The sequence below is a fragment of the Oncorhynchus nerka genome, linkage group LG20 (assembly GCF_034236695.1).
Source record: "Oncorhynchus nerka isolate Pitt River linkage group LG20, Oner_Uvic_2.0, whole genome shotgun sequence".
Lineage (NCBI taxonomy): Eukaryota > Metazoa > Chordata > Actinopteri > Salmoniformes > Salmonidae > Oncorhynchus > Oncorhynchus nerka.
The window spans coordinates 11,089,763-11,103,923 of NC_088415.1; the positions used below are offsets into that span (position 1 = coordinate 11,089,763).

The 14,161-nt window shown below is 50.7% G+C and overlaps 1 protein-coding gene across 1 annotated transcript in view; it reads right to left on the bottom strand.

Moving 5' to 3' along the window:
- The window catches only part of LOC115125140 (kelch domain-containing protein 8B-like), a 128,833-nt gene that overhangs the window by 21,093 nt on the left and 93,579 nt on the right, over positions 1–14,161 (bottom strand). Inside the window, exon 2 of the mRNA XM_065005213.1 lies at positions 924–1,088. Coding sequence (XP_064861285.1) covers positions 924–1,088 — 165 coding nt within the window. The remainder of the gene's footprint in view (positions 1–923; positions 1,089–14,161) is intronic.

A 14,161-nucleotide genomic window follows, 5' to 3' on the forward strand; every position in this document is an offset into this window, starting at 1 on the left:
ATGTACCAGCCGCGGAGATAAAGTACCAGGTTATAGTGTCCTGCTGGCGATGGACTTCACTCATGAATATTCATAAGAACACAACTTTTGAAATATGTTTTTCTCCTACACAGTCATATATTTAGGTATATGTCTCCACTCCTATTCAGTGAAGGCTGTAGGCCACAGCTGCAGTGCAGGTACCAGTGAGTGAATGTGAATGATTGCCTATGAATTTCATCTGTTCTCGTGAAGTATTAATAATCAGATTGATCATGTTTGATCGGGGACTCAGAGAACAGATCTACTGTCTGTCTGTCTGTCTGTCTGTCTGTCTGTCTGTCTGTCTGTCTGTCTGTCTGTCTGTCTCTCTCTCTCTCTCTCTCTCTCTCTCTGTCTCTGTCTCTCTCTCTCTGTCTCTCTCTCTCTCTGTCTCTCTCTCTCTCTGTCTCTCTGTCTCTCTCTCTCTCTCTCTCTCTCTCTCTCTCTCTCTCTGTCTCTCTGTCAGTCTGAGATGGACCCTCCCCAGACTGTTGTGTAGACCATGAGAGGGAGATGGGCCTTCCCCAGACTGTTGTGTAGACCATGAGAGGGAGATGGACCCTCCCCAGACTGTTGTGTAGACCATGAGAGGGAGATGGACCCTCCCCAGACTGTTGTGTAGACCATGAGAGGGAGATGGGCCCTCCCCAGACTGTTGTGTAGACCATGAGAGGGAGATGGACCCTCCCCAGACCTCTTAGCTAGAGAGAGAGAGTGTGTGTCTGTGTGTGTTCGTGTACATGTGCTGTACGTGCAACCATATTTGAATGTGTGTGCGGTACGATAGAGTGTACATGTGGAGTGTGTGGCCGTAGGTCAGATATGACCAGAGTGACACACAGTGGGGACATTGGACAGTAGGGACAGGGATGGGGGTGTGGGGGGATGGGGGAGTGACCTACCCAGCACGTAAATCTTGTTGCCTCTCAGGAAGGAGGTGGCTCCGTAGCGAGGTGTGGGCATGGAGGTCAAGGCCTGCCATTGGTCCTTCTCCGGCTCGTAGACCCTCACTAGCGCCTGGGGCGTAGTGTCAGCTGCCATCCCTCCCAGCGCATACACCTTCCCATCTGACAGAGAAGAGAGAGGGGAGAAGGGAGAGAGAGAGAGTCAGGAATGTCTCAGATTGAACAAAAGAGTGGGCGTAATTTCATCAGCTCCCAATTCCACTATCCATAGTGTTGATAGAATAAAATGAAACAACCACATGTCGGCCTTAATGCCACTGCACTTCCTGCCAGATACCGAGGAGAGAGACAACCACACGTCGGCCTTAATGCCACTGCACTTCCTGCCAGATACCGAGGAGAGAGACAACCACACGTCGGCCTTAATGCCACTGCACTTCCTGCCAGATACCGAGGAGAGAGACAACCACACGTCGGCCTTAATGCCACTGCACTTCCTGCCAGATACCGAGGAGAGAGACAACCACACGTCGCCAGATACCGAGGAGAGACAACCACATGTTTGCCTTAATGCCACTGCACTTCCTGCCAGATACCGAGGAGAGAGACAACCACACGTCGGCCACTGCCTTAATGCCACTGCACTTCCTGCCAGATACCGAGGAGAGAGACAACCACACGTCGGCCTTAATGCCACTGCACTTCCTGCCAGATACCGAGGAGAGAGACAACCACACGTCGGCCTTAATGCCACTGCGCTTCCTGCCAGATACCGAGGAGAGAGACAACCACATGTCGGCCTTAATGCCACTGCACTTCCTGCCAGATACAGAGGAGAGAGACAACCACATGTCGGCCTTAATGCCACTGCGCTTCCTGCCAGATACCGAGAAGAGAGACAACCACATGTCGGCCTTAATGCCACTGCACTTCCTGCCAGATACCGAGGAGAGAGACAACCACATGTCGGCCTTAATGCCACTGCACTTCCTGCCAGATACAGAGGAGAGAGACAACCACATGTCGGCCTTAATGCCACTGCACTTCCTGCCAGATACCGAGGAGAGAGACACACGTTGATACTCACTGCAGAATATCTGGAAATAGATGGATGGATGGAAGGGTGGGTATATTTATAATTGTAAACTGGATGGTTCAAGCACTGAATGCTGATTGGTTGAAAGCCGAGGCATATCAGACCATATGCCACAGGAATGACAAACATGTATTTTTATTGCTCTAATTACGTTGGTAACCATTTTATAACAGCAATAAGGCGCCTCGGTGGTTTGTGGTATTTGGCCAAGATACCACCGCTGAGGGCTGTCCAGGCACTCCGCGTTGCATCGTGCTTAAGAACAGCCCTTAACCGTGGTATATTGGTCATAGGGTTGCCTAGTGGTTAGAGCGTTGGACTAGTAACCGGAAGGTTGCAAGTTCAAACCCCAGAGCTGACAAGGTACAAATCTGTCGTTCTGCCCCTGAACGGGTAGTTAACCCACTGTTCCTAGGCTGTCATTGAAAATAAGAATTTGTTCTGAACTGACTTGCCTAGTTAAATACATTTTAAAAAATACACCACACCCCCTCTGGCCTTATTGGTTAAATGGCTGGGTGGATGTGTGGGTATATTTATGAATATATGGGTGGATTGATGGATGTGTGGGTATATTTATGAATATATGGGTGGATTGATGGATGTGTGGGTATATTTATGAATATATGCGTGGCTGGGTGGATTGATGGATGTGTGGGTATATTTATGAATATATGCGTGGCTGGGTGGATTGATGGATGTGTTGGTATATTTATGAATATATGGGTGGATTGATGGATGTGTGGGTATGTTTATGAATATATGGGTGGATTGATGGATGTGTGGGTATATTTATGAATATATGCGTGGCTGGGTGGATTGATGGATGTGTGGGTATATTTATGAATATATGCATGGCTGGGTGGATTGCTGGAAAGGCAGAGTAGATAGAGCGAGGGAGAGGTTAGAAAGGTCAAGGGAAAAGAGGAGAGGACGATTAAAGCACAAGAGTTGTGACTACAGCATCGCACTAATCCAGAGTAGCAGGAAGATGAACTGTAACACTTTCAGACAGAGAACTGAAGCTCTGAATGAAAAAACAGCTCCTAGTCTCTCCCCCCCCCCCCTATCATGTAGCAGCTGTACAAGTATCACCCCCCTCCCCCCGTGTCCCTGTAGCCTGCTGCACAGCTGCTGACAGAGGACCTGTTCCTACTTACTGCTCAGAACATGACTCCGAGCCAACACACACACCAAAGACAAACGAGTGTGAGCAGACAGAGAGGGGCGACTGACGGAAGATAGAGTGGCAAAGCAAACTAGAAGAGAGAGAGACGTGGAGAAGGGAAGTATTTTTACATTTTTTAATTTGTTATTTCACCTTTATTTAACCAGGTAGGCTAGTTGAGAACAAGTTCTCATTTACAACTGTGACCAGGCCAAGATAAAGCATAGCAGTGCGACACAAACAACAACACAGAGTTACACATAGAATAAACAAACATACAGTCAATAATACAATAGAAAAGTCTATATACAGTGTGTACAAATGAGGTAGGATAACGGAGGTAAGGCAATAAATAGGACATAGTGGCGAAATGATTACAATGACAATATAAACACTGGAATGGTAGATGTGCAGAAGATGAATACCTACCTGTCTCTCTGATTTGGTCCTGCCGTACATACCTACACGTACGCTACGGTCACAAGACACAGGCCTCCTAATTGTCCCTAGAATTTCTAAGCAAACAGCTGGAGGCAGGGCTTTCTCCTATAGAGCTACATTTTTATGGAACGGTCTGCCTACCAATGTGAGAGACGGAGACTCTGTCTCAACCTTTTTAAAATGTATTTTACCTTTATTTAACTAGGCAAGTCAGTTAAGAACCAATTCTTATTTTCAATGACGGCCTAGGAACAGTGGGTTAACTGCCTATTCAGGGGCAGAACGACAGATTTGTACCTTGTCAGCTCGGGGGTTTGAACTTGTGGGGTCTGTGCTTTGGAAAAGTGGGTGGGGTTATATCCTTCCTGTTTGGCCCTGTCCGGGGGTGTCCTCGGATGGGGCCACAGTGTCTCCTGACCCCTCTGTCTCAGCCTCCTATTTATGCTGCAGTAGTTTATGTGTCGGGGGGCTAGGGTCAGTTTGTTATATCTGGAGAACTTCTCCTGTCCTATTCGGTGTCCTGGGTGAATTTAAGTGTGCTCTCTCTAATTCTCTCTTTCTCTCTTTCTTTCTCTCTCTCGGAGGACCTGAGCCCTAGGACCATGCCTCAGGACTACCTGACATGATGACTCCTTGCTGTCCCCAGTACACCTGGCTGTGCTGCTGCTCCAGTTTCAACTGTTCTGCCTTATTATTATTTGACCATGCTGGTCATTTATGAACATTTGAACATCTTGGCCATGTTCTGTTATAATCTCCACCCGGACTGGCCACCCCACATAGCCTGGTTCCTCTCTAGGTTTCTTCCTAGGTTTTGGCCTTTCTAGGGAGTTTTTCTTAGCCACTGTGCTTCTACACCTGCATTGCTTGCTGTTTGGGGTTTAGGCTGGGTTTCTGTACAGCACTTTGAGATATCAGCTGATGTACGAATGGCTATATAAATACATTTGATTTGATGTGCAAGTAAAGATACTGAGGTGCAAAGGAGCAAGATAAATAAATAACAGTATGAGGATGAGGTAGTTTATAGATGAGGTAGATGTGGTAGTTGGTAGATGAGGTAGATGTGGTAGATGTGGTAGATGAGGTAGTTGGTAGATGAGATAGATGAGGTAGTTGGTAGATGAGGTAGATGTGGTAGTTGGTAGATGAGGTAGATGTGGTAGATGTGGTAGATGAGGTAGTTGGTAGATGAGGTAGATGTGGTAGATGAGGTAGCTGAGGTAGTTGTTAGATGAGGTAGATGGGGTAGTTGGTAGGTGAGGTAGATGTGGTAGCTGAGGTAGTTGGTAGATGAGGTAGATGTGGTAGTTGATATATGAGGTAGATGTGGTAGTTGGTAGATGAGGTAGTTGGTAGATGAGGTAGCTGAGGTAGCTGAGGTAGTTGGTAGATGGTAGATGAGGTAGATGAGGTAGATGTGGTAGTTGGTATATGAGGTAGATGTGGTAGTTGGTAGATGAGATAGTTGGTAGATGAGGTAGAGATGAGGTAGCTGAGGTAGTTGGTAGATGTGGTAGCTGAGGTAGTTGGTAGATGAGGTAGATGTGGTAGATGTGGTAGTTGGTAGATGAGGTAGATGTGGTAGTTGGTAGATGAGGTAGATGTGGTAGATGAGGTAGTTGGTAGATGAGATAGATGTGGTAGTTGGTAGATGAGGTAGATGTGGTAGTTGGTAGATGAGGTAGTTGGTAGATGAGGTAGCTGAGGTAGCTGAGGTAGTTGGTAGATGGTAGATGAGGTAGTTGAGATAGTTGGTAGATGAGGTAGATGAGATAGTTGGTAGATGAGGTAGCTGAGGTAGTTGGTAGATGTGGTAGCTGAGGTAGTTGGTAGATGAGGTAGATGTGGTAGTTGGTAGATGAGGTAGATGAGGTAGATGAGGTAGTCGGTAGATGAAGTAGATGAGGTAGATGTGGTAGTTGGTAGATGAGGTAGATGTGGTAGTTGGTAGATGAGGAAGATGTGGTAGTTGGTCGATGAGGTAGATGGGGTAGTTGGTAGATGTGGTAGATGAGGTAGTTGGTAGATGAGGTAGATGTGGTAGATGAGGTAGATGTGGTAGTTGGTCGATGTGGTAGATGTGGTAGTTGGTATATGAGGTAGATGTGGTAGTTGGTAGATGAGGTAGAAGAGGTAGTTGGTAGATGTGGTAGTTGGTAGATGTGGTAGATGGCAGATGAGGTAGTTGGTAGATGTGGTAGATGGTAGATGAGGTAGATGGTAGATGAGGTAGTTGGTAGATGAGGTCGTTGGTAGATGAGGTCGTTGGTAGATGTGGTAGTTGGTAGATGAGGTCGTTGGTAGATGAGGTCATTGGTAGATGAGGTAGTTGGAAGATGAGGTAGATGTGGTAGATGAGGTAGTTGGTAGATGAGGTAGATGTGGTAGTTGGTAGATGAGGTAGATGTGGTAGTTGGTAGATGTGGTAGTTGGTAGATGAGGTAGATGTGGTAGTTGGTAGATGTGGTAGATGTGGTAGTTGGTAGATGAGGTAGTTGGTAGATGTGGTAGATGGTAGATGTGGTAGATGTGGTAGATGAGGTCGTTGGTAGATGAGGTAGTTGGTAGATGAGGTAGATGTGGTAGATGAGGTAGATGTGGTAGTTGGTAGATGAGGTAGATGTGGTAGTTGGTAGATGTGGTAGTTGGTAGATGAGGTAGTTGGTAGATGAGGTAGATGTGGTAGTTGGTAGATGTGGTAGATGAGGTCGTTGGTAGATGAGGTCGTTGGTAGATGAGGTAGATGGTAGATGAGGTAGTTGGTAGATGAGGTCGTTGGTAGATGAGGTAGTTGGTAGATTAGGTCGTTGGTAGATGAGGTAGTTGGTAGATGAGGTAGTTGGTAGATGAGGTAGATGTGGTAGCTGAGGAAGGCTGAGGAAGTCTTTCCTAATGCATCCCTGCTAGTTTATTAAACCCATCACTGATTTGACATTGCCTAAAGTACTAGATTACCAAAACCACAGGATCAGCGATCCCCTTGAAAAAAGACAGCTCATCATTACTGCTGCCGACTATTCCAGCTCTCTCACACTTGTCTGGTTAAGCCTTTCACCCTTATCTCTTTCTATCCGTGTCCACTCTCAGCCCTCTTTGCTCCTCTCTGCTCCTCTCACCCCTCTCTGCTCCTCTCTGCTCCACTCTCTGCTCCTCTCACCTCCTCTCTGCTCCTCTCACCTCCTCTCTGCTCCTCTCACCTCCTCTCTGCTCCTCTCACCCCTCTCTGCTCCTCTCACCTCCTCTCTGCTCCTCTCACCCCTCTCTGCTCCTCTCACCTCCTCTCTGCTCCTCTCTGCTCCTCTCACCCCTCTCTGCTCCTCTCTGCTCCTCTCACCTCCTCTCTGCTCCACTCTCTGCTCCTCTCTGCTCCTCTCTGCTCCTCTCACCCCTCTCTGCTCCTCCCTGCTCCTCTCATCCCCCCTGCTCCTCTCACCCCTCTCTGCTCCTCTCTGCTCCTCTCACCCCTCTCTGCTCCTCTCTGCTCCTCTCACCCCTCTCTGCTCCTCTCACCCCTCTCTGCTCCTCTCTGCTCCTCTCACCCCTCTCTGCTCCTCTCTGTTTCTCTCTGCTCCTCTCTGCTCCTCTCACCCCTCTCTGCTCCTCTCTGTTTCTCTCTGCTCCTCTCACCCCTCTCTGCTCCTCTCTGTTTCTCTCTTCTCCTCCCTGATCCTCTCTGTTTCTCTCTGCTCCTCTCACCCCTCTCTGCTCCTCTCACCCCTCTCTGCTCCTCTCGCCCCTCTCTACTCCTATCTGCTCCTCTCACCCCTCTCTGCTCCTCTCTGCTCCTCTCACCCCTCTCTGCTCCTCTCTGCTCCTCTCACCCCCCTCTGCTCCTCTCGCCCCTCTCTACTCCTATCTGCTCCTCTCACCCCTCTCTGATCCTCTCTGCTCCTCTCGCCCCTCTCTGATCCTCTCTGCTCCTCTCGCCCCTCTCTGATCCTCTCTGCTCCTCTCGCCCCTCTCTGCTCCTCTCGCCCCTCTCTGCTCCTTTCTGCTCCTCTCGCCCCTCTCTGCTCCTCTCACCCCTCTCTGCTCCTCTCACCCCTCTCTGCTCCTCTCTGCTCCTCTCGCCCCTCTCTGCTCCTCTCACCTCTCTCTGCTCCTCTCACCCCTCTCTGCTCCTCTCTGCTCCTCTCACCTCTCTCTGCTCCTCTCTGCTCCTCTCACCCCTCTCTGCTCCTCTCACCCCTCTCTGTTCCTCTCACCCCTCTGCTCTTCTCACCCCTCTCATCTCCTCTCTGCTGTGGTCTGAAGGGCCTCAGGGAGCACTGCAGCCTGTTCCAGGTCATAACGGCCCCCCGCCTCTCAGCGGTTCAGAACAGAGCCCCACACACACACAGACCTGGCCCACCAAGCACAAACACACATAGACCTGGCCCACCAAGCACAAACACACACAGACCTGGCCCACCAAGCACAAACACACACAGACCTGGCCCACCAAGCACAAACACACACATACCTGGCCCACCAAGCACAAACACACACAGACCTGGCCCACCAAGCACAAACACACACAGACCTGGCCCACCAAGCACAAACACACACAGACCTGGCCCACCAAGCACAAACACACACAGACCTGGCCCACCAAGCACAAACAGACCTGGCCCACCAAGCACAAACACACACAGACCTGTGTGCGTGTGTGTGCGTGTGTGTGCATGTGTGTGTGTGTGTGTGTGTGTGCGTGTGCATGTGCGCGTGTGCGTGTGTGTGTGTGTGCCTGCGAGTGAGTGTGTGTGTGTGTGTGCCTGCGAGTGAGTGAGTGAGTAAATGAAAATGTGTGGGTAAACCAATTCAAAGTGCAACAAAGAAAATGACAGTCAATGTTTCAATGAATACTGCATACACATGTTGAGCTTTTACCATCAACACCTCTTTAAAATGGGCTTTGATAGTCCTATCCCTCTGTGAAATAAATTGACAACCTTTTTATGAGCAAATATCAAACAGCCATTCGTGAAGCCCTGCGGGAAACACTGTATCACAGCAGTATAAATTCCACAGTGATTTTCTCACTTGTTTAATGACACTAATGTGATTTCCTCATTCTCACTCATTCTAATCCTCCACAATATATTGCCACCGATGGCCGGGGGTTTTCCAGTAACAATTCTGGAGAGCTTGGAGTTCCGCAAGCAGTGAGACTCTTGTCTTTTTACTCAGTAAATGATTCATTAACATAAAACGAATAACCTAATGTGATGTCACAATCTCACTCTAACAACATTAAAACAGCTGAACGTACCCATTGGGTATTATTAACACAATAAATCTGTAATCAATCACCCGTTGGTTGTTTTTTCTCTGTGCATAGAAATAACTCATAGATGGTTGGCTGTGGTTGTAAAGGGGAGCGGTCGGGAGAGGGGAGGGAGGGGTCTCAGCTGTAGGGAGAGGGGAGGGAGGGGGTCTCAGCTGTAGGGAGAGGGGAGGGAGGGGGTCTCAGCCGGAGGGAGAGGGGAGGGAGGGGGTCTCAGCTGTAGGGAGAGGGGAGGGAGGGGGTCTCAGCTGTAGGGAGAGGGGGAGGGAGGGGGTCTCAGCTGTAGGGAGAGGGGAGGGAGGGGGTCTCAGCTGGAGGGAGAGGGGAGGGAGGGGTCTCAGCTGTAGGGAGAGGGAGGGAGGGGGTCTCAGCTGGAGGGAGAGGGGAGGGAGGGGTCTCAGCTGGAGGGAGAGGGGAGGGAGGGGTCTCAGCTGGAGGGAGAGGGGAGGGAGGGGGTCTCAGCTGGAGGGAGAGGGGAGGGAGGGGTCTCAGCTGGAGGGAGAGGGGAGGGAGGGGGTCTCAGTTGTACTGAGGGGGAGGGAGGGGTCTCAGTCATAGGGAGAAGGGAGGGAGGGGTCTCAGCTGTAGGGAGAGGGGAGGGAGGGAGTCTCAGCTGTAGGGAGAGGGGAGGGAGGGGGTCTCAGTTGTAGGGAGAGGGCAGGGAGGGGGTCTCAGTTGTAGGGAGAGGGGAGGGGGGTCTCAGTTGTAGGGAGAGGGGAGGGGGGGTCTCAGTTGTAGGGAGAGGGGAGGGAGGGGGTCTCAGTTGTAGGGAGAGGGGAGGGAGGGGTCTCAGCTGTAGGGAGAGGGGAGGGAGGGGGTCTCAGCTGTAGGGAGAGGGGAGGGAGGGGGTCTCAGTTGTAGGGAGAGGGGAGGGAGGGGTCTCAGTTGTAGGGAGAGGGAGGGAGGGAGTCTCAGCTGTAGGGAGAGGGGAGGGAGGGGGTCTCAGTCATAGGGAGAGGGGAGGGAGGGGGTCTCAGCTGTAGGGAGAGGGGAGGGAGGGTTCTCAGTCGTAGGGAGAGGGGAGGGAGGGGTCTCAGTTGTAGGGAGAGGGGAGGGAGGGGTCTCAGTTGTAGGGAGAGGGGAGGGAGGGGGTCTCAGTTGTAGGGAGAGGGGAGGGAGGGGGTCTCAGCTGTAGGGAGAGGGGAGGAAGGGGGTCTCAGTCGTAGGGAGAGGGGAGGGAGGGGGTCTCAGTTGTAGGGAGAGGGGAGGGAGGGGTCTCAGCTGTAGGGAGAGGGGAGGAGGGGGTCTCAGTTGTAGGGAGAGGGAGGGAGGGGGTCTCAGTTGTAGGGAGAGGGAGGGAGGGGTCTCAGCTGTAGGGAGAGGGGAGGGAGGGGGGTCTCAGCTGTAGGGAGAGGGGAGGGAGCGGGTCTCAGCTGTAGGGAGAGGGCAGGGAGGGGGTCTCAGTTGTAGGGAGAGGGGAGGGAGGGGGTCTCAATTGTAGGGAGAGGGGAGGGAGGGGGTCTCAAATGTAGGGAGAGGGCAGGGAGTGGAGGGGGTCTCAGGCTCAACTCTGGACCCCTGGAGCGCTAACCTACTACCGGCCAGCCTCCCTGAGGTTCCACCGCAGTCTCCTCTAATTAAGGTAAATCTGCTCTGATCTATGCCCGTCTCTCAGGGAGACGCCATGGCAACGGCAACACAACCCATCAGACAATTAACGGGTGGAGCTCATGGAGCTGGTGCAGGTGGTGCTGACTGGTGGATGATAGTAACACAGGCCTACATCACATGATCAACGTGACATACTAAGTAAAGATGAACAGAAGAATCACAATGACCAACACAGAGCAGATAATACGCAACACACAGATCTGTGAATTCACAGATGGGCAAGACGCAACAACAACGGGAAATCAGATATGAGCGGTAGCCTAACAGAATAGATAGCATTCACTTGATCAGCACAATCAATAACTTCATTCACGTAAGACGTGAACAAATAATAAGACAAACTTAATCAACACAGACTAACATCCGCCCTGAACAGAGCACGTTGTCGTTGTCCAGTTAAATGACCACCTGCTGTTCCTCCAGTTAACCAACCACCTGCTGTTCCTCCAGTTACCCAACCGCCTGCTGTTCCTCCAGTTAACCGATCACCTGCTGTTCCTCCAGTTAAATGACCACCTGATGTTCCTCCAGTTAACCAACCACCTGCTGTTCCTCCAGTTAAATGACCACCTGCTGTTCCTCCAGTTAACCAACCACCTGCTGTTCCTCCAGTTAACCAACCACCTGATGTTCCTCCAGTTAAATGACCACCTGCTGTTCCTCCAGTTAAATGACCACCTGATGTTCCTCCAGTTAACCAACCACCTGCTGTTCCTCCAGTTAACCAACCACCTGCTGTTCCTCCAGTTAACCAACCACCTGCTGTTCCTCCAGTTAACCAACCACCTGCTGTTCCTCCAGTTAACCAACCACCTGATGTTCCTCCAGTTAAATGACCACCTGCTGTTCCTCCAATTAACCGACCACCTGCTGTTCCTCCAGTTAAATGACCACCTGCTGTTCCTCCAGTTAACCAACCACCTGCTGTTCCTCCAGTTAACCAACCACCTGCTGTTCCTCCAGTTAACCAACCACCTGCTGTTCCTCCAGTTAACCAACCACCTGCTGTTCCTCCAGTTAACCAACCACCTGCTGTTCCTCCAGTTAAATGACCACCTGCTGTTCCTCCAGTTAACCAACCACCTGCTGTTCCTCCAGTTAACCAACCACCTGCTGTTCCTCCAGTTAAATCACCACCTGATGTTCCTCCAGTTAAATGACCACCTGCTGTTCCTCCAGTTAACCAACCACCTGCTGTTCCTCCAGTTAACCAACCCCCTGATGTTCCTCCAGTTAAATGACCACCTGCTGTTCCTCCAGTTAACCAACCACCTGATGTTCCTCCAGTTAACCAACCACGACCTGCTGTTCCTCCAGATAACCGACCACCTGCTGTTCCTCCAGATAACCAACCACCTGAAGTTCCTCCAGTTAACCAACCACCACCTGCTGTTCCTCCAGATAACCGGCCACCTGCTGTTCCTCCAGATAACCGAAAACCTGCTGTTCCTCCAGTTAACCGACCACCTGCTGTTCCCCCAGTTAAATGACCACCTGCTGTTCCTCCAGTTAACCAACCACCTGCTGTTCCTCCAGTTAAATGACCACCTGCTGTTCCTCCAGTTAACCAACCACCTGCTGTTCCTCCAGTTAACCAACCACCTGCTGTTCCTCCAGTTAACCAACCACCTGATGTTCCTCCAGTTAACCAACCACCTGCTGTTCCTCCAGTTAACCAACCACCTAATGTTCCTCCAGTTAACCAACCACCTGCTGTTCCTCCAGTTAACCAACCACCTGCTGTTCCTCCAGTTACCCAACCGCCTGCTGTTCCTCCAGTTAACCGACCACCTGCTGTTCCTCCAGTTAAATGACCACCTGATGTTCCTCCAGTTAACCAACCACCTGCTGTTCCTCCAGTTAAATGACCACCTGCTGTTCCTCCAGTTAACCAACCACCTGCTGTTCCTCCAGTTAACCAACCACCTGATGTTCCAGTTAAAACCACCTGCTGTTCCTCCAGTTAAATGACCACCTGCTGTTCCTCCAGTTAAATGACCACCTGATGTTCCTCCAGTTAACCAACCACCTGCTGTTCCTCCAGTTAACCAACCACCTGCTGTTCCTCCAGTTAACCAACCACCTGCTGTTCCTCCAGTTAACCAACCACCTGATGTTCCTCCAGTTAAATGACCACCTGCTGTTCCTCCAATTAACCGACCACCTGCTGTTCCTCCAGTTAACCAACCACCTGCTGTTCCTCCAGTTAACCAACCACCTGCTGTTCCTCCAGTTAACCAACCACCTGCTGTTCCTCCAGTTAAATGACCACCTGCTGTTCCTCCAGTTAACCAACCACCTGCTGTTCCTCCAGTTAATCAACCACCTGCTGTTCCTCCAGTTAAATCACCACCTGATGTTCCTCCAGTTAAATGACCACCTGATGTTCCTCCAGTTAAATGACCACCTGCTGTTCCTCCAGTTAACCAACCACCTGCTGTTCCTCCAGTTAACCAACCCCCTGATGTTCCTCCAGTTAAATGACCACCTGCTGTTCCTCCAGTTAACCAACCACCTGATGTTCCTCCAGTTAACCAACCACGACCTGCTGTTCCTCCAGATAACCGACCACCTGCTGTTCCTCCAGATAACCAACCACCTGAAGTTCCTCCAGTTAACCAACCACCACCTGCTGTTCCTCCAGATAACCGACCACCTGCTGTTCCTCCAGATAACCGAAAACCTGCTGTTCCTCCAGTTAACCGACCACCTGCTGTTCCCCCAGTTAAATGACCACCTGCTGTTCCTCCAGTTAACCAACCACCTGCTGTTCCTCCAGTTAAATGACCACCTGCTGTTCCTCCAGTTAACCAACCACCTGCTGTTCCTCCAGTTAACCAACCACCTGCTGTTCCTCCAGTTAACCAACCACCTGATGTTCCTCCAGTTAACCAACCACCTGCTGTTCCTCCAGTTAACCAACCACCTAATGTTCCTCCAGTTAACCAACCACCTGCTGTTCCTCCAGTTAACCAACCACCTGATGTTCCTCCAGTTAAATGACCACCTGCTGTTCCTCCAGTTAAATGACCACCTGCTGTTCCTCCAGTTAAATGACCACCTGCTGTTCCTCCAGTTAAATGACCACCTGCTGTTCCTCCAGTTAACCGACCACCTGCTGTTCCTCCAGTTAACCAACCACCTGCTGTTCCTCCAGTTAAATGACCACCTGCTGTTCCTCCAGTTAAATGACCACCTGCTGTTCCTCCAGTTAACCAACCACCTGCTGTTCCTCCAGTTAACCAACCACCTGCTGTTCCTCCAGTTAACCGACCACCTGCTGTTCCCCCAGTTAAATGACCCCCTGCTGTTCCTCCAGTTAACCAACCACCTGCTGTTCCTCCAGTTAAATGACCACCTGCTGTTCCTCCAGTTAAATGACCACCTGCTGTTCCTCCAGTTAACCGACCACCTGCTGTTCCTCCAGTTAACCGACCACCTGCTGTTCCTCCAGTTAACCAACCACCTGCTGTTCCTCCAGTTAACCAACCACCTGCTGTTCCTCCAGTTAACCAACCACCTGATGTTCCTCCAGTTAAATGACCACCTGCTGTTCCTCCAATTAACCGACCACCTGCTGTTCCTCCAGTTAAATGACCACCTGCTGTTCCTCCAGTTAACCAACCACCTGCTGTTCCTCCAGTTAACCA